Source organism: Carcharodon carcharias, chromosome 12, assembly GCF_017639515.1.
Source record: "Carcharodon carcharias isolate sCarCar2 chromosome 12, sCarCar2.pri, whole genome shotgun sequence".
Classification (NCBI taxonomy): Eukaryota; Metazoa; Chordata; class Chondrichthyes; order Lamniformes; family Lamnidae; genus Carcharodon; species Carcharodon carcharias.
Genome location: NC_054478.1, coordinates 16,022,926 through 16,044,481, shown reverse-complemented (window position 1 = coordinate 16,044,481; position 21,556 = coordinate 16,022,926). Strand labels below are relative to the sequence as shown.

The 21,556-nt window shown below is 53.9% G+C and overlaps 1 protein-coding gene across 3 annotated transcripts in view; it reads right to left on the bottom strand.

The window, feature by feature from the left end:
* LOC121284848 (tensin) overlaps positions 1-21,556 on the bottom strand; it is a 738,828-nt gene that overhangs the window by 43,823 nt on the left and 673,449 nt on the right. For all 3 annotated transcript variants that reach the window (XM_041200650.1, XM_041200651.1, XM_041200652.1), the window contains one exon: positions 13,914-13,955. In XM_041200650.1, the coding sequence (XP_041056584.1) occupies positions 13,914-13,955 (42 nt within the window). The remainder of the gene's footprint in view (positions 1-13,913; positions 13,956-21,556) is intronic.

Genomic DNA, 21,556 nt, shown 5'->3' with positions numbered 1-21,556 from the left:
GGGGAGGGGGGGAAGAAGTGAGGGGAGGGGGGGAAGAAGTGAGGGGAGGGGAGGGGGAGAAGAAGTGAGGGGAGGGGAGGGGGGAAGAATATGAGGGGAGGGGAGGGGGGAAGAAGTGAGGGGAGGGGAGGGAAGAAGTGAGGGGAGGGGAGGGGGGAGAAGTGAGGGGAGGGGAGGGGGGGAAGAAGGGAGGGGAGGGGGGGAAGAAGTGAGGGGAGGGGAGGGGGGGAAGAAGTGAGGGGAGTGGAGGGGGGAAGTGAGGGGAGGGGGGGGAAGTGAGGGGAGGGGAGGGGGGAAGAAGTGAGGGGAGGGGAGGGGGGGAAGAAGTGAGGGGAGTGGAGGGGGGAAGTGAGGGGAGGGGAGGGGGGGGGAAGTGAGGGGAGGGGAGGGGGGGAAGAAGTGAGGGGAGTGGAGGGGGGAAGTGAGGGGAGGGGAGGGGGGGGAAGTGAGGGGAGGGGAGGGGGGGAAGTGAGGGGAGGGGAGGGGGGAAGAAGTGAGGGGAGGGGAGGTGGGAAGTGAGGGGAGGGGAGGGGGGAAGTGAGGGGAGGGGAGGGGGGGAAGAAGTGAGGGGAGGGGGGAAGAAGTGAGGGGAGGGAGGGGAAGAAGTGAGGGGAGGGGGGGAAGAAGTGAGGGGAGGGGAGGGGGGAAGTGAGGGGAGGGGAGGGGGGGAAGAAGTGAGGGGAGGGGGGGAAGAAGTGAGGGGAGGGGAGGGGGCAAGTGAGGGGAGGGGAGGGGGGGAAGAAGTGAGGGGAGGGGGGAGGAAGTGAGGGGAGGGGAGGGGGGGGAAGTGAGGGGAGGGGAGGGGGGGGAAGTGAGGGGAGGGGAGGGGGGAAGAAGTGAGGGGAGGGGAGGGGGAAGAAGTGAGGGGAGGGGAGGGAAGAAGTGAGGGAGGGGAGGGGGGGGAGAAGTGAGGGGAGGGGAGGGGGGGGGAGAAGTGAGGGGAGGGGAGGGGGGGAAGAAGTGAGGGGAGGGGAGGGGGGGAAGACGTGAGGGGAGGGGGGAAGAAGTGAGGGGAGGGGAGGGGGGAAGAAGTGAGGGGAGGGGAGGGGGGGAAGAAGTGAGGGGAGGGGAGGGGGGGAAGAAGTGAGGGGAGGGGGAAGAAGTGAGGGGAGGGGAGGGGGGGAAGAAGTGAGGGGAGGGAGGGGGGGGAAGAAGTGAGGGGAGGGGAGGGGGGGAAGAAGTGAGGGGAGGGGAGGGGGGGAAGAAGTGAGGGGAGGGGAGGGGGGGAAGAAGTGAGGGGAGTGGAGGGGGAAGTGAGGGGAGGGGGGGGGAAGTGAGGGGAGGGGAGGGGGGGGAAGTGAGGGGAGGGGAGGGGGGAAGAAGTGAGGGGAGGGGAGGGGGGGGGAAGTGAGGGGAGGGAGGGGGGAGGGGAGGGGAGGGGGGAAGTGAGGGGAGGGGAGGGGGGAAGTGAGGGGAGGGGGGGGAAGTGAGGGGAGGGGAGGGGGGGAAGAAGTGAGGGGAGGGGAGGGGGGAAGAAGTGAGGGGAGGGGGGAAGAAGTGAGGGGAGGGGAGGGGGGGAAGAAGTGAGGGGAGGGGAGGGGGGGAAGAAGTGAGGGGAGGGGAGGGGGGGAAGAAGTGAGGGGAGGGGAGGGGGGGAAGAAGTGAGGGGAGGGGAGGGGGGGAAGAAGTGAGGGGAGTGGAGGGGGGAAGTGAGGGGAGGGGGGGGGAAGTGAGGGGAGGGGAGGGGGGGGAAGTGAGGGGAGGGGAGGGGGGAAGAAGTGAGGGGAGGGGAGGGGGGAGGGGAGGGGAGGGGGGAAGTGAGGGGAGGGGAGGGGGGAAGTGAGGGGAGGGGGGGGAAGTGAGGGGAGGGGGGAAGAAGTGAGGGGAGGGGAGGGGAGGGAAGAAGTGAGGGGAGGGGAGGGGGGGGGAGAAGTGAGGGGAGGGGAGGGGGGGAAGAAGTGAGGGGAGGGGAGGGGGGGAAGAAGTGAGGGAGGGCAGGGGGGGAAGAAGTGAGGGGAGGGGAGGGGGGAAGTGAGGGGAGGGGAGGGGGGAGGGGAGGGGAGGGGGGAAGTGAGGGGAGGGGAGGGGGGAAGTGAGGGGAGGGGGGGAAGTGAGGGGGAGGGAGGGGGGGAAGAAGTGAGGGGAGGGGAGGGAAGAAGTGAGGGGAGGGGAGGGGGGGGGAGAAGTGAGGGGAGGGGAGGGGGGGAAGAAGTGAGGGGAGGGGAGGGGGGAAGAAGTGAGGGGAGGGGAGGGGGGTAGAAGTGAGGGGAGGGGAGGGGGGAAGAAGTGAGGGGAGGGGAGGGGGGGAAGAAGTGAGGGGAGGGGAGGGGGGAAGAAGTGAGGGGAGGGGAGGGGGGTAGAAGTGAGGGGAGGGGAGGGGGGAAGAAGTGAGGGGAGGGGAGGGGGAAGAAGTGAGGGGAGGGGGGAAGAAGTGAGGGGAGGGGGGAAGAAGTGAGGGGAGGGGAGGGGGGGAAGAAGTGAGGGGAGGGGAGGGGGGAAGAAGTGAGGGGAGGGGAGGGGGGTAGAAGTGAGGGGAGGGGAGGGGGGAAGAAGTGAGGGGAGGGGAGGGGAAGAAGTGAGGGGAGGGGGGAAGAAGTGAGGGGAGGGGGGAAGAAGTGAGGGGAGGGGGAAGAAGTGAGGGGAGGGGGGAAGAAGTGAGGGGAGGGGGGGGAAGAAGTGAAGGGAGGGGAGGGGGGAAGAAGTGAGGGGAGGGGAGGGGAGAAAAAGTGAGGGGAGGGGAGGGGGGAAGAAGTGAGGGGAGGGGAGGGGGGGGAGGGGGGAAGAAGTGAGGGGAGGGGAGGGGGGAAGAAGTGAGGGGAGGGGGGAAGAAGTGAGGGAGGGGAGGGGGGAAGAAGGGAGGGGAGGGGGGGGAAGAAGTGAGGGGAGGGGAGGGGGGGGGAAGAAGGGAGGGGAGGGGGGGGAAGAAGGGAGGGGAGGGGGGGAAGAAGTGAGGGGAGGGGAGGGGGGGAAGAAGGGAGGGGAGGGGGGGGGAAGAAGGGAGGGGAGGGGGGGAAGAAGTGAGGGGAGGGGGGGAAGAAGGGAGGGGAGGGGGGGGAAGAAGGGAGGGGAGGGGGGGAAGAAGTGAGGGGAGGGGAGGGGGGGGAAGAAGTGAGCGGAGGGGAGGGGGGAAGAAGTGAGGGGAGGGGGGAAGAAGTGAGGGGAGGGGGGAAGAAGTGAGGGGAGGGGGGAAGAAGTGAGGGGAGGGGAGGGGGGAAGAAGTGAGGGGAGGGGGGAAGAAGTGAGGGGAGGGGGGGGAAGAAGTGAGGGGAGGGGGGGAAGAAGTGAGGGGAGGGGAGGGGGGAAGAAGTGAGGGGAGGGGAGGGGGGAAGTGAGGGGAGGGGGGGAAGAAGTGAGGGGAGGGGGGGGGAAGAAGTGAGGGGAGGGGAGGGGGGGGAAGAAGTGAGGGAGGGGAGGAAGAAGTGAGGGGAGGGGGGGAAGAAGTGAGGGGAGGGGGGGAAGAAGTGAGGGGAGGGGGGGGAAGAAGTGAGGGGAGGGGAGGGGGGGGAAGAAGTGAGGGGAGGGGAGGGGGGGGGAAGAAGTGAGGGGAGGGGAGGGGGGGGGAAGAAGTGAGGGGAGGGGAGGGGGGGGGAAGAAGTGAGGGGAGGGGAGGGGGGAAGGGAGGGGAGGGGGGGGAAGAAGTGAGGGGAGGGGAGGGGTGGGAAGAAGTGAGGGGAGGGGGGGAAGAAGTGAGGGGAGGGGAGGGGGGGAAGAAGTGAGGGGAGGGGAGGGGGGGGAAGAAGTGAGGGGAGGGGAGGGGGGGGAAGAAGTGAGGGGAGGGGGGGAAGAAGTGAGGGGAGGGGAGGGGGGAAGAAGTGAGGGGAGGGGAGGGGGGGAAGAAGTGAGGGGAGGGGACGGGGGGAAGAAGTGAGGGGAGGGGAGGGGAGAAAAAGTGAGGGGAGGGAGGGGGGGAAGAAGTGAGGGGAGGGGAGGGGGGGTAGAAGTGAGGGGAGGGGACGGGGGGAAGAAGTGAGGGGAGGGGAGGGGGGGAAGAAGTGAGGGGAGGGGGGAAGAAGTGAGGGGAGGGAGGGGGAAGAAGTGAGGGGAGGGGTGAAGAAGTGAGGGGAGGGAGGGGGGAAGAAGTGAGGGGAGGGGGGAAGAAGTGAGGGGAGGGGGGAAGAAGTGAGGGGAGGGGGGGGAAGAAGTGAGGGGAGGGGAGGGCGGGGAAGAAGTGAGGGGAGGGGAGGGGGGGAAGAAGTGAGGGGAGGGGAGGGGGGAAGAAGTGAGGGGAGGGGAGGGGGGGAAGAAGTGAGGGGAGGGGAGGGGGGAAGAAGTGAGGGGAGGGGAGGGGGGAAGAAGTGAGGGGAGGGGGGAAGAAGTGAGGGGAGGGGGGGGAAGAAGTGAGGGGAGGGGGGGGAAGAAGTGAGGGGAGGGGAGGGGGGAAGAAGTGAGGGGAGGGGAGGGGGGAAGAAGTCAGGGGAGGGGAGGGGGGAAGAAGTGAGGGGAGGGGGGAAGAAGTGAGGGGAGGGGGGGAAGAAGTGAGGGGAGGGGAGGGGGGGGAAGAAGTGAGGGGAGGGGAGAGGGGGGGGAAGAAGTGAGGGGAGGGGAGGGGGGAGAAGAAGTGAGTGGAGGGGAGGGGGGAAGAAGTGAGGGGAGGGGGGGGAAGAAGTGAGGGGAGGGGGGAAGAAGTGAGGGGAGGGGAGGGGGGGGAAGAAGTGAGGGGAGGGGAGGGGGGGAAGAAGTGAGGGGAGGGGAGGGGGGGAAGAAGTGAGGGGAGGGGAGGGGGGGAAGAAGTGAGGGGAGGGGAGGGGAGGAAGAAGTGAGGGGAGGGGAGGGGGGGGAAGAAGTGAGGGGAGGGGAGGGGGGGAAGAAGTGAGGGGAGGGGAGGGGGGGAAGAAGTGAGGGGAGGGGAGGAAGAAGTGAGGGGAGGGGAGGGGGGGAAGAAGTGAGGGGAGGGGGGGAAGAAGTGAGGGGAGGGGAGGGGGGGAAGAAGTGAGGGGAGGGGAGGGGGGGAAGAAGTGAGGGGGGGGAGGGGGCGAAGAGGGGAGGGGAGGGGGGGAAGAAGTGAGGGGAGGGGGGGAAGAAGTGAGGGGAGGGGAGGGGGGGAAGAAGTGAGGGAGGGGGGGGAAGAAGTGAGGGGAGGGGGGGGAAGAAGTGAGGGGAGGGGGGGGAAGAAGTGAGGGGAGGGGGAAGAAGTGAGGGGAGGGGGGGGAAGAAGTGAGGGAGGGGGGGGAATAAGTGAGGGGAGGGGGAAGAGGGGAGGGGAGGGGGGAAGAGGGGAGGGGAGGGGGGAAGAAGTGAGGGGAGGGGGAAGAAGTGAGGGGAGGGGGGCAAGAAGTGAGGGGAGGGGATGGGGGGAAGAAGTGAGGGGAGGGGGGGGGGAAGAAGTGAGGGGAGGGGAGGGGGGGGAAGAAGTGAGGGGGGGAAGAAGTGAGGGGAGGGGGGAAGATGTGAGGGTCGGGGGGAAGAAGTGAGGGGAGGCGAGGGGGGGAAGAAGTGAGGGGCGGGGCCGGAAGAAGGGAGGGGAGGGGGGGAAGAAGTGAGGGGAGGGAGGGGGAAGAAGTGAGGGGAGGGGAGGGGGGAAGAAGTGAGGGGAGGGGAGGGGGGAAGAGGGGAGGGGAGGGGGGGAAGAAGTGAGGGGAGGGGGGAAGAAGTGAGGGGAGGGGAGGGGGGAAGAGGGGAGGGGAGGGGGGGAAGAAGTGAGGGAGGGGGGAAGAAGTGAGGGGAGGGGAGGAAGAAGTGAGGGGAGGGGTGGAAGAAGTGAGGGGAGGGGGGAAGAAGTGAGGGGAGGGGAGGGGGGAAGAAGTGAGGTGAGGGGAGGAAGATGTGAGGGGAGGGGGGAAGAAATGAGGGGAGGGGAGAGGGGGAAGAAGTGAGGGGAGGGGAGGGGGGGAAGAAGTGAGGGGGGGGAGGGGGCGAAGAGGGGAGGGGAGGGGGGGAAGAAGTGAGGGGAGGGGGGGAAGAAGTGAGGGGAGGGGAGGGGGGGGAAGAAGTGAGGGGAGGGGGGGGAAGAAGTGAGGGGAGGGGGGGAAGAAGTGAGGGGAGGGGGGGGAAGAAGTGAGGGGAGGGGAGGGAAGAAGTGAGGAGAGGGAGGGAGGGAAGAAGTGAGGGGAGGGGGGAAGAAGTGAGGGGAGGGGAGGGGGGGAAGAAGTGAGGGGAGGGGGGAAGTAGTGAGGGGAGGGGAGGGGGGGAAGAAGTGAGGGGAGGGGGGGAAGAAGTGAGGGGAGGGGGAGGAAGAAGTGAGGGGAGGGGAGGGGGGGAAGAAGTGAGGGGAGGGGGAGGAAGAAGTGAGGGGAGGGGAGGGGGGGGAAGAAGTGAGGGGAGGGGTGGGAAGAAGTGAGGGGAGGGGGGGAAGAAGTGAGGGGAGGGGGAGGAAGAAGTTAGGGGAGGGGAGGGGGGGAGGAAGTGAGGGGAGGGGGAGGAAGAAGTGAGGGGAGGGGAGGGGGGAAGAAGTGAGGGGAGGGGGGAAGAAGTGAGGGGAGGGGGGGAAGATGTGAGGGGAGGGGAGGGGGGAAGAAGTGAGGGGAGGGGGGAAGAAGTGAGGGGAGGGGAGGGGGGAAGAAGTGAGGGGAGGGGAGGGGGGAAGAAGTGAGGGGAGGGGAGGGGGGGAAGAAGTGAGGGGAGGGGAGGGGGGGAAGAGGGGAGGGGAGGGGGGGAAGAAGTGAGGGGAGGGGAGGGGGGAAGAAGTGAGGGGAGGGGAGGGGGGAAGAAGTGAGGGGGGAAGAAGTGAGGGGAGGGGAGGGGGGGAAGAAGTGAGGGGAGGGGAGGGGGGGAAGAAGTGAGGGGGGGAAGAAGTGAGGGGGGGAAGAAGTGAGGGGAGGGGAGGGGGAAGAAGTGAGGGGAGGGGAGGGGGGAAGAAGTGAGGGGAGGGGAGGGGGGAAGAAGTGAGGGGAGGGGAGGGGGGGAAGAAGTGAGGGGAGGGGAGGGGGGAAGAAGTGAGGGGAGGGGAGGGGGGGAAGAAGTGAGGGGAGGGGAGGGGGGGAAGAAGTGAGGGGAGGGGAGGGGGGGAAGAAGTGAGGGGGGGAAGAAGTGAGGGGAGGGGAGGGGGGAAGAAGTGAGGGGAGGGGAGGGGGGGAAGAAGTGAGGGGGGGAAGAAGTGAGGGGAGGGGAGGGGGGGGAAGAAGTGAGGGGGGAAGAAGTGAGGGGAGGGGAGGGGGGGAAGAAGTGAAGGGGGGAAGTAGTGAGGGGAGGGGAGGGGGGGATGAAGTGAGGGGAGGGGAGGGGGGGAAGAAGTGAGGGGAGGGGAGGGGGGGAAGAAGTGAGGGGAGGGGAGGGGGGGGAAGAAGTGAGGGGGGGAAGAAGTGAGGGGAGGGGAGGGGGGAAGAAGTGAGGGGAGGGGAGGGGGGGAAGAAGTGAGGGGAGGGGAGGGGGGGAAGAAGTGAGGGGAGGTGAGGGGGGGGAAGAAGTGAGGGGAGGGGGGGAAGAAGTGAGGGGAGGGGGGGAAGAGGGGAGGTGAGGGGGGGAATAAGTGAGGGGAGGGGGGAAGAAGTGAGGGGAGGGGGGAAGAAGTGAGGGGAGGGGAGGGGGGAAGAAGTGAGGGGAGTGGGGAAGAAGTGAGGGGAGGGGAGGGGGGGAAGAAGTGAGGGGAGGGGAGGGGGGAAGAAGTGAGGGGAGGGGAGGGGGTGAAGAAGTGAGGGGAGGGGAGGGGGGGGAAGAAGTGAGGGGAGGGGGGGTGAAGAAGTGAGGGGAGGGGAGGGGGGGGAAGAAGTGAGGGGAGGGGAGGGGGGGAAGAAGTGAGGGGAGGGGAGGGGGGAAGAAGTGAGGGGAGGGGAGGGGGTGAAGAAGTGAGGGGAGGGGAGGGGGGGGAAGAAGTGAGGGGAGGGGGGGTGAAGAAGTGAGGGGAGGGGAGGGGGGGGAAGAAGTGAGGGGAGGGGAGGGGGGGAAGAAGTGAGGGGAGGGGGGGAAGAAGTCAGGGGAGGGGAGGGGGGTAAGAAGTGAGGGGAGGGGAGGGGGGGAAGAAGTGAGGGGAGGGGAGGGGGGGAAGAAGTCAGGGGAGGGGAGGGGGGGAAGAAATGAGGGGAGGGGGGGAAGAAGTGAGGGGAGGGGGGGAAGAAGTGAGGGGGGGGGAAGAAGTGAGGGGAGGGGGGAAGAAGTGAGGGGAGGGGAGGGGGGAAGAAGTGAGGGGAGGGGAGGGGGGAAGAAGTGAGGGGAGGGGAGGGGGGAAGAAGGGAGGGGAGGGGGTAAGAAGGGAGGGGAGGGGGGGAAGAAGTGAGGGGAGGGGAGGGGGGGAGGAAGAAGTGAGGGGGGGGAAGTGAGGGGAGGGGGGAAGTGAGGGGAGGGGGGAAGTGAGGGGAGGGGGGAAGTGAGGGGAGGGGGGAAGTTAGGGGAGGGGGAAGTGAGGGGAGGGGAGGGGGGAAGTGAGGGGAGGGGAGGGGGGAAGTGAGGGGAGGGGAGGGGGGAAGTGAGGGGAGGGGGAGGAGGAGGAAGTGAGTGGAGGTGGAGTGGAAGTGAGTGGAGGGGGAGGGGGGAGTGAGGGGAGGAGGAGGGTGAGGGGGCAGTGAGGGAAGGGGGGTGAGGGAAGGGTGGGAGTGAGGGAGGGGAGGAGTCCCACAGTTTGAGGGGGGAGTGAGGGTGGATGGGGCAGTAGAGTAAGGCGGGTGGGTGGTTAGAGTGAGGAGGGTGGGTGGTTAGAGTGAGGAGGGTGGGTGGTTAGACTGAGGGGGCTGGGTGGTTAGAGTGAGGAGGGTGGGTGGTTAGAGTGAGGAGGGTGGGTGGTTAGAGTGAGGAGGGTGGGTGGTTAGAGTGAGGAGGGTGGTTGGTTAGAGTGAGGAGGGTGGTTGGTTAGAGTGAGGAGGGTGGTTGGTTAGAGTGAGGAGGGTGGTTGGTTAGAGTGAGGAGGGTGGGTGGTTAGAGTGAGGAGGGTGGGTGGTTAGAGTGAGGAGGGTGGGTGGTTAGAGTGAGGAGGGTGGGTGGTTAGAGTGAGGAGGGTGGTTGGTTAGAGTGAGGAGGGTGGGTGGTTAGAGTGAGGAGGGTGGGTGGTTAGAGTGAGGAGGGTGGTTGGTTAGAGTGAGGAGGGTGGGTGGTTAGAGTGAGGAGGGTGGGTGGTTAGAGTGAGGAGGGTGGGGGGTTAGAGTGAGGAGGGTGGGTGGTTAGAGTGAGGAGGGTGGGTGGTTAGAGTGAGGAGGGTGGGTGGTTAGAGTGAGGAGGGTGGGTGGTTAGAGTGAGGAGGGTGGGGGGGAGAGTGAGGAGGGTGGGTGGTTAGAGTGAGGAGGGTGGGTGGTTAGAGTGAGGAGGGTGGGTGGTTAGAGTGAGGAGGGTGGGGGGGAGAGTGAGGTTGGGGGGAAGTCCCACAGTTTCAGGGGGGAGGGAGTGGGTGTGAGGGAGTGGGATTGAGGGAGTGGAGGTAGTCCCACAATTTGAGGGGGGAGGGATGGAGGGGGAGAGTCCCACAGTTTGAGGTGGGGGGGGGGGTGGGGAAGTCCCACAGTTTGAGGTGGGGGGTGGGGGGTGGGGGGAGTCCCACAGTTTGAGGTGGGGGTGGGGGGAGTCCCACAGTTTGAGGGGGTAGTGAGTGAGGAGAGGATTCTCACAGTTTGAGGGGTGGAGTGAGAGAGGAGAGTAGTCCAACAGCTCGTGGGGGTAGTAAGGAAGAGGAGGAGTCCCACAGTTTAAGAGGGGGAGTGAGGGAGGGGAGGAGTCCCACAGTTTGAGGGGTGAATGAGGGAGGGCAACAGTCCCACAGTTTGAGAGGATCCGAGGGAGGAGAGAATCCCAGTTTGGGGGGAGGAGTGAGAGAGAGGGAGAATTCCCTGGTTTTGGAAGCCTAGGAAAGAATGAATTTGAGGAGGAGATCATAATCAATCCAATGGTCTACAGCTAAGGAAACACTTGAATGCAAGAGACCTGAGAGCCAGGCTCTTCAGCCTGTTAATTTATTCTTTCATGGATGTGAGTGTCACTGGTAAAGCCAGCATTTGTTTCCCATCCCTAATTGCTCTTGAACTGAATGTCTTGCTTGGCAATTCAGCAGTCACTTAGGGGTCAACCGCTTTGTTGTGGGTCTGGAGTCACATGTAGGCCAGATTAGGTAAGGACGGCAGATTTGCTTCCCTAAAGGGGCAATGGTATCATGATCACCATTACTGAGGCCAGTTTGCAATTTCAAATTTATTAATTGAATTTAAATTCCATTGCTGCCTTATGTGGGATTTGAATGCATGGGTCCAGGCTGCTGGGTTACTAATCCAGCGACATTACTCTATGTCACCGTCTCCCCTCATTGCCTTCATAACTTTTAGCTTTATTTCTTTTCCTCCTTGTCCAGTCTCCTCCCATCTATATTTGTGATTCTTCTGACACTGCATAATTTCAACAATTTCCAGTTTCCTGGCCCTAACTGCCTCCCTCTACACTTCCACCCCCACTGGGACTGTCTGACGGCTCTCCACTGCTTCCTGGAACAGAAGCCTGAACAATTCGCATCCACTACCACTCTCCTCCGTCTGGCTGAACTTGTTCTCTCACTGAACAATTTCTCCTTTGTAAGGACTCCTTCCCATTCTCTCAGTTCCTTCGCCTCCGTCGCATCTGTTCCGATGATGCTACCTTCAAAAACAGTTCCTCTGACATGTCCTCCTTCTTCCTTAACCGAGGTTTTCCACCCACGGTCGTTGACAGGGCCCTCAACCGTGTCCGGCCCGTCTCCCGCGCATCCGCCCTCACGCCTTCTCCTCCCTCCCAGAAACATGATAGGGTCCCCCTTGTCCTCACTTATCACCCCACCAGCCTCCGCATTCAAAGGATCATCCTCCGCCATTTCCGCCAACTCCAGCATGAAGCCACCACCAAACACATCTTCCCTTCACCCCCCCTATCGGCATTCCATAGGGATCGCTCCCTCCGGGACACCCTGGTCCACTCCTCCATCACCCCCTACTCCTCAACCCCCTCCTATGGCACCACTCCATGCCCACGCAAAAGATGCAACACCTGCCCCTTCACTTCCTCTCTCCTCACCGTCAAAGGGCCCAAACACTCCTTTCAAGTGAAGCAGCATTTCACTTGCATTTCCCCCAACTTAGTCTACTGCATTCGTTGCTCCCAATGTGGTCTCCTCTACATTGGAGAGACCAAACGTAAACTGGGTGACCGCTTTGCAGAACACCTGCGGTCTGTCCGCAAGAATGACCCAAACCTCCCTGTCGCTTGCCATTTTAACACTCCACCCTGCTCTCTTGCCCACATGTCTGTCCTTGGCTTGCTGCATTGTTCCAGTGAAGCCCAACGCAAACTGGAGGAACAACACCTCTTCCGACTAGGCACTTTACAGCCTTCCGGACTGAATATTGGATTCAACAACTTTAGGTCTTGAGCTCCCTCCTCCATCCCCACCCCCTTTCTGTTTCCCCCTTCCTTTTTTTTCCAATAAATTATATAGATTTTTCTTTTCCCACCTATTTCCATTATTTTTAAATATTTTAAAATCTTTTATGCTCCCTCCAACCCCACTAGAGCTATACCTTGAGTGCCCTACCATCCATTCTTAATTAGCACATTCGTTTAGATAATATCACCAACTTTAACATCTATGTGTTCTATTGTACTATTGTTGTTGACATCTTTTGATGATCTGCTTCTATCACTGCTTGTTTGTCCCTACAACCACACCACCCCCCTCCACTTCTCTCTCTCTCTCTCTCTTCTCTCTCTCTGCGCCCCCCCCCCCCCCCCCCCCCCCCCCCCATCCCCCACACACCTTAAACCAGCTTATATTTCAACTCTTTCTTGGACTCGAACTCAAGTTCTGTCGAAGGGTCATCAGGACTCGAAACGTCAACTCTTTTCTTCTCCGCCGATGCTGCCAGACCTGCTGAGTTTTTCCAGGTAATTCTGTTTTTGTTCTCCTTTAGCTTGTCTCACTTCCTCCAAATAAGAGGGTACCCTTTTATTTGTGTACCCACATGGGCCCCAGTTATGTCTGTCTCCTCATAGGGTATGATTGTCTTTATTAATTCACGGGATGTGGGCTTCGTTGGCTGGGCCAACATTTATTGCCCATCCCTAGTTGCCCTTGAGAAGGTGGTAGTGAGCTGCCTTCTTAAACATCTGCAGTCCATGTGGTGCAGGTACACCCACAGTGCTGTTAGGGAGGGAGTTCCAGGATTTTGACCAAGCGACAGTGAAGGAACAACAAGAAATTTCCAAATTAGGATGGTAAGTGACTTGGAGGGGAACTTCCAGGTGGTGGTGTTCCCATCTATCTGCTGTCCTTGTCCTTCCAGATGGTAGTGGTCATGGGTTTGGAAGGTGCTGTCTAAGGAGACTTGGTGAATTCCTGCTGTGCATCTTGTAGGTGGTACACACACTGCTGCTACTGTGCGTCAGTAGTGGAGGGAGGGAATGTTTGTGGATGGGGTACCAATCAAGCGGGGCTGTTTTGTCCTGGATGGTGTCAAGCTTCTTGAATGTTGTGGGAGCTGCACTCATCCAGGCAAGTGGGAAGTATTCCATCACACTCCTGACTTGTGCCTTGTAGATGGTGGACAGGCTTTGGGGAGTCAGGAGGTGATTTACTCATCGCAGGATTCCGAGCCTCTGACCTGGTCTTGTAGCCACAGTATTTATATGGCTCGTTCAGTTCAGTTTCTGGTCAATGGTAACCCCCAGGATGTTGATGTTATCAGATTAGCGATGATCTCATTGAATGGCAGACCCAGACTCGATAGGCCAAATGTCCTACTTCTGCTCCTACGTCTTATGGTCTAAAGGATCATCCTCCACCATTTCTGCCAACTCCAGCACGATGCCACCAACAAACACACCTTCACCTCACCAGGGCTGTCAGCATTCCGAAGGGCTTGTTCCCCCCATGATGCTCTGGTCCATTCCTCCATCACCCCCAATACCTCATCCCATTCCCACAACACCTTCCCATGGAATTGCAGGTGGTGTAATATCAGCCTCTTTACCTCCTCCCTCTTCACTGTCCAAGGCCCCAAACACTCCTTCCATGTGAAGCAGCAATTCATTTGTATTTTTTTCAATTTGGTCTACTGTTTCACTGCTCACAATGCGGTCTCCTCTACACTGGGGAGACCAAAGCCAGGCTGAGTGACCGCTTTGCAAATCATCTCTGTTCATTCTGCAAGCATGACCCAGACCTCCCAACCACTTGCTATTTCAATTCACAGCACTGCTGTCAGGCTCACATCTCTGTCCTTGGCCTGCTAAAATGTTCCAGTGAAGCCCAACACATATCAGACTCGAAACGTTAACTCTGCTTCTCTCTCCAAAGATGCTGTCATACCTGCTGAGTTTTCCCAACACTTTCTGTTTTTATATCAGATCTCCAACATCTGCAATATTTTCCTTTTATTTGCAATATGAGAGCCAGGCTGATATCCATTTTGTCACTGTTGCTTTTATTCTATGAACTTTAACTTTGCTCATCAGCCTGTTATGTGGCACTTTTTATTAAATGCCTTTTGTAAGTCCATGTGCATCACATCAACTACATCACCCTCATGACCCTCTTTGTTGCCTAATCAAAAACTGCAAGTAAGTTAGTTAAACATGATTTTCCTTTAACGAACCCATGCTGGCTTTCCTTTATTAATCCACATTTGTCCACGTGACTGTTAATTTTGTCTTGGATTATCATTTCTAAAAGCTTCCCCACTATTGACATGAAACTGTAGTTGCTAGGTTTATCCTTACATCCATTTTTGAACAAGTGTGTAACATTTGCTATTCTCCGGTCCTCTGGCACAATCCTTGTGTATAAATAAGATTAGATGATTATGGCAAGAACCCCTGCAATTTCCACCCTTACTTCATTCAGCATCCTTGAGTACATCCCACCCAGTCCTGGCAATTTATCAACTTTAAGTACAGCCAGCCTATCTAATACCTCTTCTTTATCAACTTTTTGCCCATCCAGTATTTCAATCCCTATGTTTACACTATGACTTGGGCGGCATCTTCTTCCTTGGTAAAGAGAGATGCAAAGAACTCCTTTAGTGCCTCAGCCAAGTACCTAGCCGTAAATCCCATTTTCTTGACAGGGGAATGTGAAAAAGAAGATTTAATTTACTCACTGTTCTCTCTACATGGTTCAGTGGTATAATGGTGCTGGATGGCTGGAAATGAAGAACAGGAAACCAAAGTTACATTATGTGACAGACACAGATCAGGTAGAAATATTTACTATGAAGAGTTTGAGCAATTCAAACAATGCAGTGAAATATCTGGACAGCTCTGCCAAGAATTCCTGCACTTGGAGAATTCTTGGATGACTACATGAGACAAATCAGCGCAGGGTGAGGAAAGGCTCCAGAAGGTTCCTCAGTGTGATGCAGCTCCCCAGCAAATGACCGCTAAAAACAGGTGAAATACACAGGAGCCCCGAAACGCACAGAAACGGCGAGACACACTGAAATTCCAAAATGCACAGAAACACCGAGACACACTGAAATTCCAAAATGCACATAAATGCATGGAAACCCCGAAAGACACTGAAACCCTGAAACCCCGAAAGACCCTGAAACCCCGAAAGACCCTGAAACCCCGAAAGACCCTGAAACCCCGAAAGACCCTGAAACCCCGAAACCCCGAAAGACACCGAAACCCCGAAAGACACCGAAACCCCGAAAGACACCGAAACCCCGAAAGACACCGAAACCCCGAAAGACACTGAAACCCCGAAAGACACTGAAACCCTGAAACCCCGAAAGACACTGAAACCCTGAAACCCCGAAAGACACTGAAACCCTGAAACCCCGAAAGACACTGAAACCCTGAAATACACAAAAACCCTTAAGCACCCGGGAACACGCTCAAACCCACAAATACACAGAAAGCCCAAGAAACATTAAAACCCTGAAATACACAGAAACCCTGAAATACAAAGAAACCCTGGAACATATTGAAACCCCGAAATACACTGAAACCCTGAAATACGCTGTAACCCCGAAACACACTTCAACCCTGAAAAACACAGAAACCTTGAAACACACTGGAACCCCAGAAAAAATTGAAACCATGAAATACACAGAAAGACTGATATATACAGAAACCCCGAAACACACTGAAACCCTCAAGTAGACAGAAACCCTGAAACACAATGAAGCCCTCAAATATACCGAAACCCAGAAACACACTGACACCCAGAAACACATTGAAACCCTGAAATACATATAAACACTGAAACACACTGAACCTCGAAACACATTGAGACCCTGAAATACACAGAAAGCCTGAAACACTGAAAATCTGATATACACACAAACCATGAAATACACAGACGCCCTGAAAAACAATGAAAACCTGAAACTCACTGAAACGCCGAAACAAAATGAAACCCCAAAACACACTGAAACCCTGAAATACACAGTAACCCCGAAACACACAAACACCGAAACACATTGAAAGTCTGAAATGCACAGAAACCCGAAACACAGTGAAACCAGGATACACATTAAAACACTGAAATACACCGAAACCCCAGAACATATTGAAACCCTAAACACACTGAAACCCCGAAACACACTGAAACCCCGAAACACACAGAAATCCTGAAATACATTGAAACCCCAAAACAGATTGAAACCCCGAGATACACAGAAACCCTGAAAATCACAGAAATCCTGAAACTTACTGAAATCCCGAAACACATTGAAGCACTGAAATACACAGAAAGCCCGAATTACATAGAAACACCGAAACCCTGAAGCACACTAAAACCCTGAAATACACCGAAACCCTGAAATACACAGAAACCCTAAAATAAACAGAAACCCTGAAACCCCATGAAAACCTGAAACTCACTGAAACCCCAAAACACACTGAAACCCTGAAACACACTAAAACCCTGAAATACACAGAAACCCGAAATACATTGTAACCCCAGAACACACTGAAACCCTGAAATACACAGAAACCCTGAAACACACTGAAAACCTGAAACTCACTGAAATGCCGAAACACATTGAAACCTCAAAACACACTGAAAACCTGAAATACACAGTAACCCTGAAACACGCTCAAACACGTAACACGTTGAAACTCCTGAAATGCACAGAAACCCTGCAACACACTGAAGCCCTCAAATATACCACACCCAGAAACACACGGAAACCCAAAAGCACATTGAGACCCTGAAATACACATAAACACCGAAACACACTGAATCTCGAAAAACATTGAAACTCCTGAAATGCACAGAAACCCTGCAACAAACTGAAGCCCTCAAATATACTGAAGCCCAGAAACACACGGAAACCCAGGAGCACACTGAAACCCTGAAATACACATGAACACCGAGACACACTGAAACCCTGAAATACACAGAAAGCCTGAAACACACAGAAAGCCCAAAAGACTTTGAAACCCTGAAATACACAGAATCGCTGAAATACATAGAAACCCTGAAATACACAGAAACCCTGAAACACACTAAAAACCTGAACCACACTGAAACCCTGAAATACACAGAAACCCCGAAACACACTGAAAATCTGAAATACACACAAACCATGAAATACACAGAAACCCTAAAATGGACAGAATCCCTGAAACCCACTGAAAACCTGAAACTCACTGAAACGCCGAAACACACTGAAACCCCAAAACACACTGCAAACCGGACATACACAGTAACCCCAAAACACACTGAAACCCCAAAACACACTGAAACTCTGAAATACACAGAAACCCCGAAACACACTGAAACCCCGAAACACACTGAAACCCCAAAACACACTGAAACCCTGAAAAACACAGTAACCCTGAAACACACTGAAACACCGAAACAAATTGAAAGCCTGAAATGCACAGAAACCCTGAAACACACTGAAACCCAAGAAAATATTGAAACCCTGAAATAGAGAAACCCAGAAATACTCAGAAACCCTGAACACACTGAAACCCTGAAACAAACTGAGACCCCAAAACACACTGAAACCCTGAAACACACTGAAAACCTGAAACTCACTGAAACACCGAAACACATTGAAACCCCAAAACACACTGAAACCCTGAAATACACAGAAACCTGAAACACACAGAAACCCCGGAACATATTGATACCCTAAAATACACAGAAACCCGGAAATACACAGAAATTCTGAAAAACATTGAAACCCTGAAATACACATAAACCCTGAAATACAAAGAAACCCTGGAACACAATGAAAACCTGACATTCACTGAAACCCTGAAATACACAGAAACCCCAAAACACGTTGAAACCCTGAAATACACAAAACTCCTGAAATACACAGAAACACTGAAACCCCAAAACAAACAGAAAACCCCAGAACCCATTGAAAATGTGAAACACACAGAAACCCTGAAATACACAGAAACCCCGAAAAACATTTAACCCTGAAAAACACAGAAACTTTGAGACACACTGAAATCCCTGAAAACATTGAAACCCTGAAATACACAGAAAGACTGATACATACAGAAACCCTGAAGTACACAGGCATCCTAAAACACAATGAAGCCCTGAAATATACCAAAACCCAGAAACACACTGAAACCCTGAAATACACATAAACACCGAAAAACAGAGTCTCGAAATACATTGAAACCCTGAAATACACAGAAAGCCTGAAACACACACAAACCCCAAAACACTTTGAAACCCTGAAATACACAGAAACCCTGAAATACATAGAAAAACCGAAACACACTGAAAGCCTGGAACATATTGAGACCCTGAAATACACAGAAACCCAACACAGAAGCTCTGAAACACATTGAAACACTGAAATACACAGAAACTCCAAAACACCCAGAAAATCTGACAAACACAGAAACCCTGGAACACACTCAAACCCTCAAATACACAGAAGGCCGAGACACATTGAAACTCTGAAATACACACAAATCCCAAAACATACTGAAACCCTGAAATACACAGAAATCCTGAAGTGCACAGAAACCCTGGAACTCACTGAAACCCTGACATACACAGAAACCCTGGAACAACTGAAACCTCATATACACAGAAACCACGAAACACACTGAAACGCTGAAATACACAGAAACCCCGAAACACATTGAAACCCTGACATACGCAGAAACGCTGAAACACGCAGAAACCCTGAAATACACAGAAACCCCAAAACACAGTGAAACCGCAAAAAAGACAGAAACACTGAAATACACAGAAGCCCCGAAACACACAGAAACCCCAAAAACCACAGAAATCCCGAAACACACAGAAACACTGACACACACTGAAACACCGAAACACATTGAAACCCTGAAATAGACAGAAACCTGAAACACGCTGAAGCCCCAAAAACCACAGGAACCCCGAAACACACAAAAACCCTGAAATACACAGAAAACTCGAAACACACTGAAAATGCCGGGACCCACTGAAACACTGAAATACACAGAAAGCCTGAAATACACTGAAAGCCCAGAAAACACTGAAACCCAGAAATAGACAAAAACGCGGAACATATTGAAACCCTGAAACACACAGAAATCCTGAAATACACAGAAACACTGAAACACGATGAAACGCTGAAATACACAGAAACACTGAAATACAGAAACCCCGAAACACATTGAAACCCTGAAATACGCTAAAACCACGAAGAACACTAAAAACCCGAAAGACACTGAAACCCTGAAACACACTGAAACCCTGAAATACACTCAAACACGTTGAAACTCCTGAAATACACAGTAACCCTGAAACACACAAACACCGAAACAAATTGAAAGCCTGAAATGCACAGAAACCCTGAAACACACTGAAACCCAAGAAAATATTGAAACCCTGAAATACAGAGAAACCCAGAAATACACAGAAACCCTGAACACACTGAAACCCTGAAACAAACTGAGACCCCAAAACACACTGAAAACACAGAGAAAACCCTGGAACCCATTGATACCCTGAAACACACAGAAACCATGAGACACACTGAAACCCCAGAAATAATTCAAACCCTGAAAAACACAGAAAGACTGATATAGACTGAAATCCCGAAACACACTGAAACCCTGAAACACACAAATCTCGAAAAACACTGAAGCCCTGAAATATACTGAAACCCGGAAACACACAGAAACCCCGAAGCACTTTGAAACAATTAAATGCACAGAAACCCTGAAATACACAGAAACCCCAACACTTTGAAACCCTGAAATACACAGAAACCCCAAAACACTTTGAAACCATGAAATACACAGAAACCCTGAAACACGTTGGAACCCAGAAATACACAGAAACACCGAAACACGTTGGAACCCAGAAATACACAGAAACACCGAAACAGTTTGAAACCATGAAATACACAGAAACCCTAAAACACACTAAAACCCTGAAATACACAGAAAGCCTGAAACACACAGAAACCCCAAAACACTTTGAAACGCTGAAATACGTAGAATCACCGAAACACACAGAAACCCCGAAACACACGAAAACCCTGAAATACACAGAAACCCAGAAACACACTGAAAATCTTATATACACACAAACCATGAAATACACAGAAACCCTAAAATACACAGACACCCTGAAACACATTGAAAGCCTGAAATGCACAGGAACCCGAAACACGGTGAAACCAGGAAACGCATTAAAACCCTGAAATACACTGAAACCCAGAAACACACTGAAACCCCAGAACATATTGAAACCCTGAAATGCATAGAAACCTGGAATACACAGAAATTCTGAACACACTGAAACCCCGAAACAAACTAAAACTCCGAAAAACACAGAAATCCTGAAATACATTGAAAACCCGAAACACATTGAAACCCCAAAATATACAGGAACCCTGAAAATCATAGAAATCCTGAAACTTACTGAAAGCCCGAAACACATTGAAACACTGAAATACACAGAGAGCCTAACATACATAGAAACACCGAAACACACTGAAACCCTAAAACAGACTAAAATCCTGAAATACATAGAAACACCGAAACACACTGAAACCCCGGAACATATTGATACTCTGAAATACACAGAAACCCAACACAGAAGCTCTGAAACACACTGAAATACTGAAATACATAGAAACCCCAAAACACCCAGAAACTCTGACAAACACAGAAACCCTGGAACACACTCAAACCCTCAAATACACAGAAAGCCCGGGACACACTGAAACCCTGAAATACACAGAAACCCCGAAACACGTTGAAACCCTGAAATACACAAAACTCCTGAAATACACAGAAACCCTGTAACACACTGAATCCCCAAAACAAACTGAAACCCTGAAACACACAGAAAACATCGGAACCCATTGAAAGCGTGAAATACACAGAAATGCTGAAATACGTAGAAACACCGAAACACACAGAAACCCTGAAACACACGAAAAGCCTGAAATACACAGAAACCCAGAAACACACTGAAAATCTTATATACACACAAACCATGAAATACACAGAAACCGTAAAATACACAGACACCCTGAAACACACTGAAACACTGAAACACATTGAAACCCTGAAATGCACAGAAACCCGAAACACGGTGAAACCAGGAAACGCATTAAAACCCTGAAATACACTGAAACCCAGAAACACACTGAAACCCCAGAACATATTGAAACCCTGAAATGCATAGTAACCTGGAAATACACAGAAATCCTGAACACACTGAAACCCCAAAACAAACTAAAACTCCGAAACACACAGAAATCTTGAAATACATTGAAAACCCGAAATACACAGAAACCCTGTAAAACACAGAAATCCTGAAACTTACTGAAAGCCCGAAACACATTGAAACACTGAAATACACAGAAAGTCTGAAATACATAGAAACACCGAAACACACTGAAACCCTAAAACAGACTAAAACCCTGAAATACACAGAAACCCCGAAACACGCTGAAACCCCGAAACACATTGATACCCTGAAACACACAGAAACCCTGAAACACCGAAACACATTGAAACCCTGAAATAAACAGAAACCCGAAACATGCTGAAACCCCAAAAACCACAGAAACCCCGAAACACACAGAAACCCTGAAATACACAGAATCCCCGAAACACATTGAAACCCTGAAATACACAGAAAACTCGAAACACACTGAAATGCCGGGACCCACTGAAACACTGAAATGCACAGAAACCTCGAAATACACAGAAACCCAGAAACGCGCTGAAAATCTTATATACACACAAACCATGAAGTACACAGAAACCCTAAAATACACAGACACCCTGAAATACACTGAAACCCAGAAACACACTGAAACCCCAGAACATATTGAAACACTGAAATGCATAGAAACCTGGAAATACACAGAAATCCTGAACACAATGAAACCCCGAAACAAACAAAACTCCGAAACACACAGAAATCCTGAAATACATTGAAACCCCAAAACACAATGAAACCCTGAAATACACAGAAACCCTGAAAATCACAGAAATCGTGAAACATACTGAAACCCCAAAACACATTGAAAAACTGAAATAAACAAAGCCTGAAATACACAGAAACCCCGAAACACACTGAAAACATCAAACTCACTGAAACACCGAAACACATTGAAACACTGAAATTCACAGAAACACGAAACACGCTGTATCCCCGAAACACATTGATACCCTGAAACATACAGAAACCCTGAAACACACTGAAACACCAAAACACATTAAAACCCTGAAGAAAACTGAAACCTTAAACACACTGAAACCCCGGAACATATTGATACCCTGAAATACACAGAAACCCTGAAAC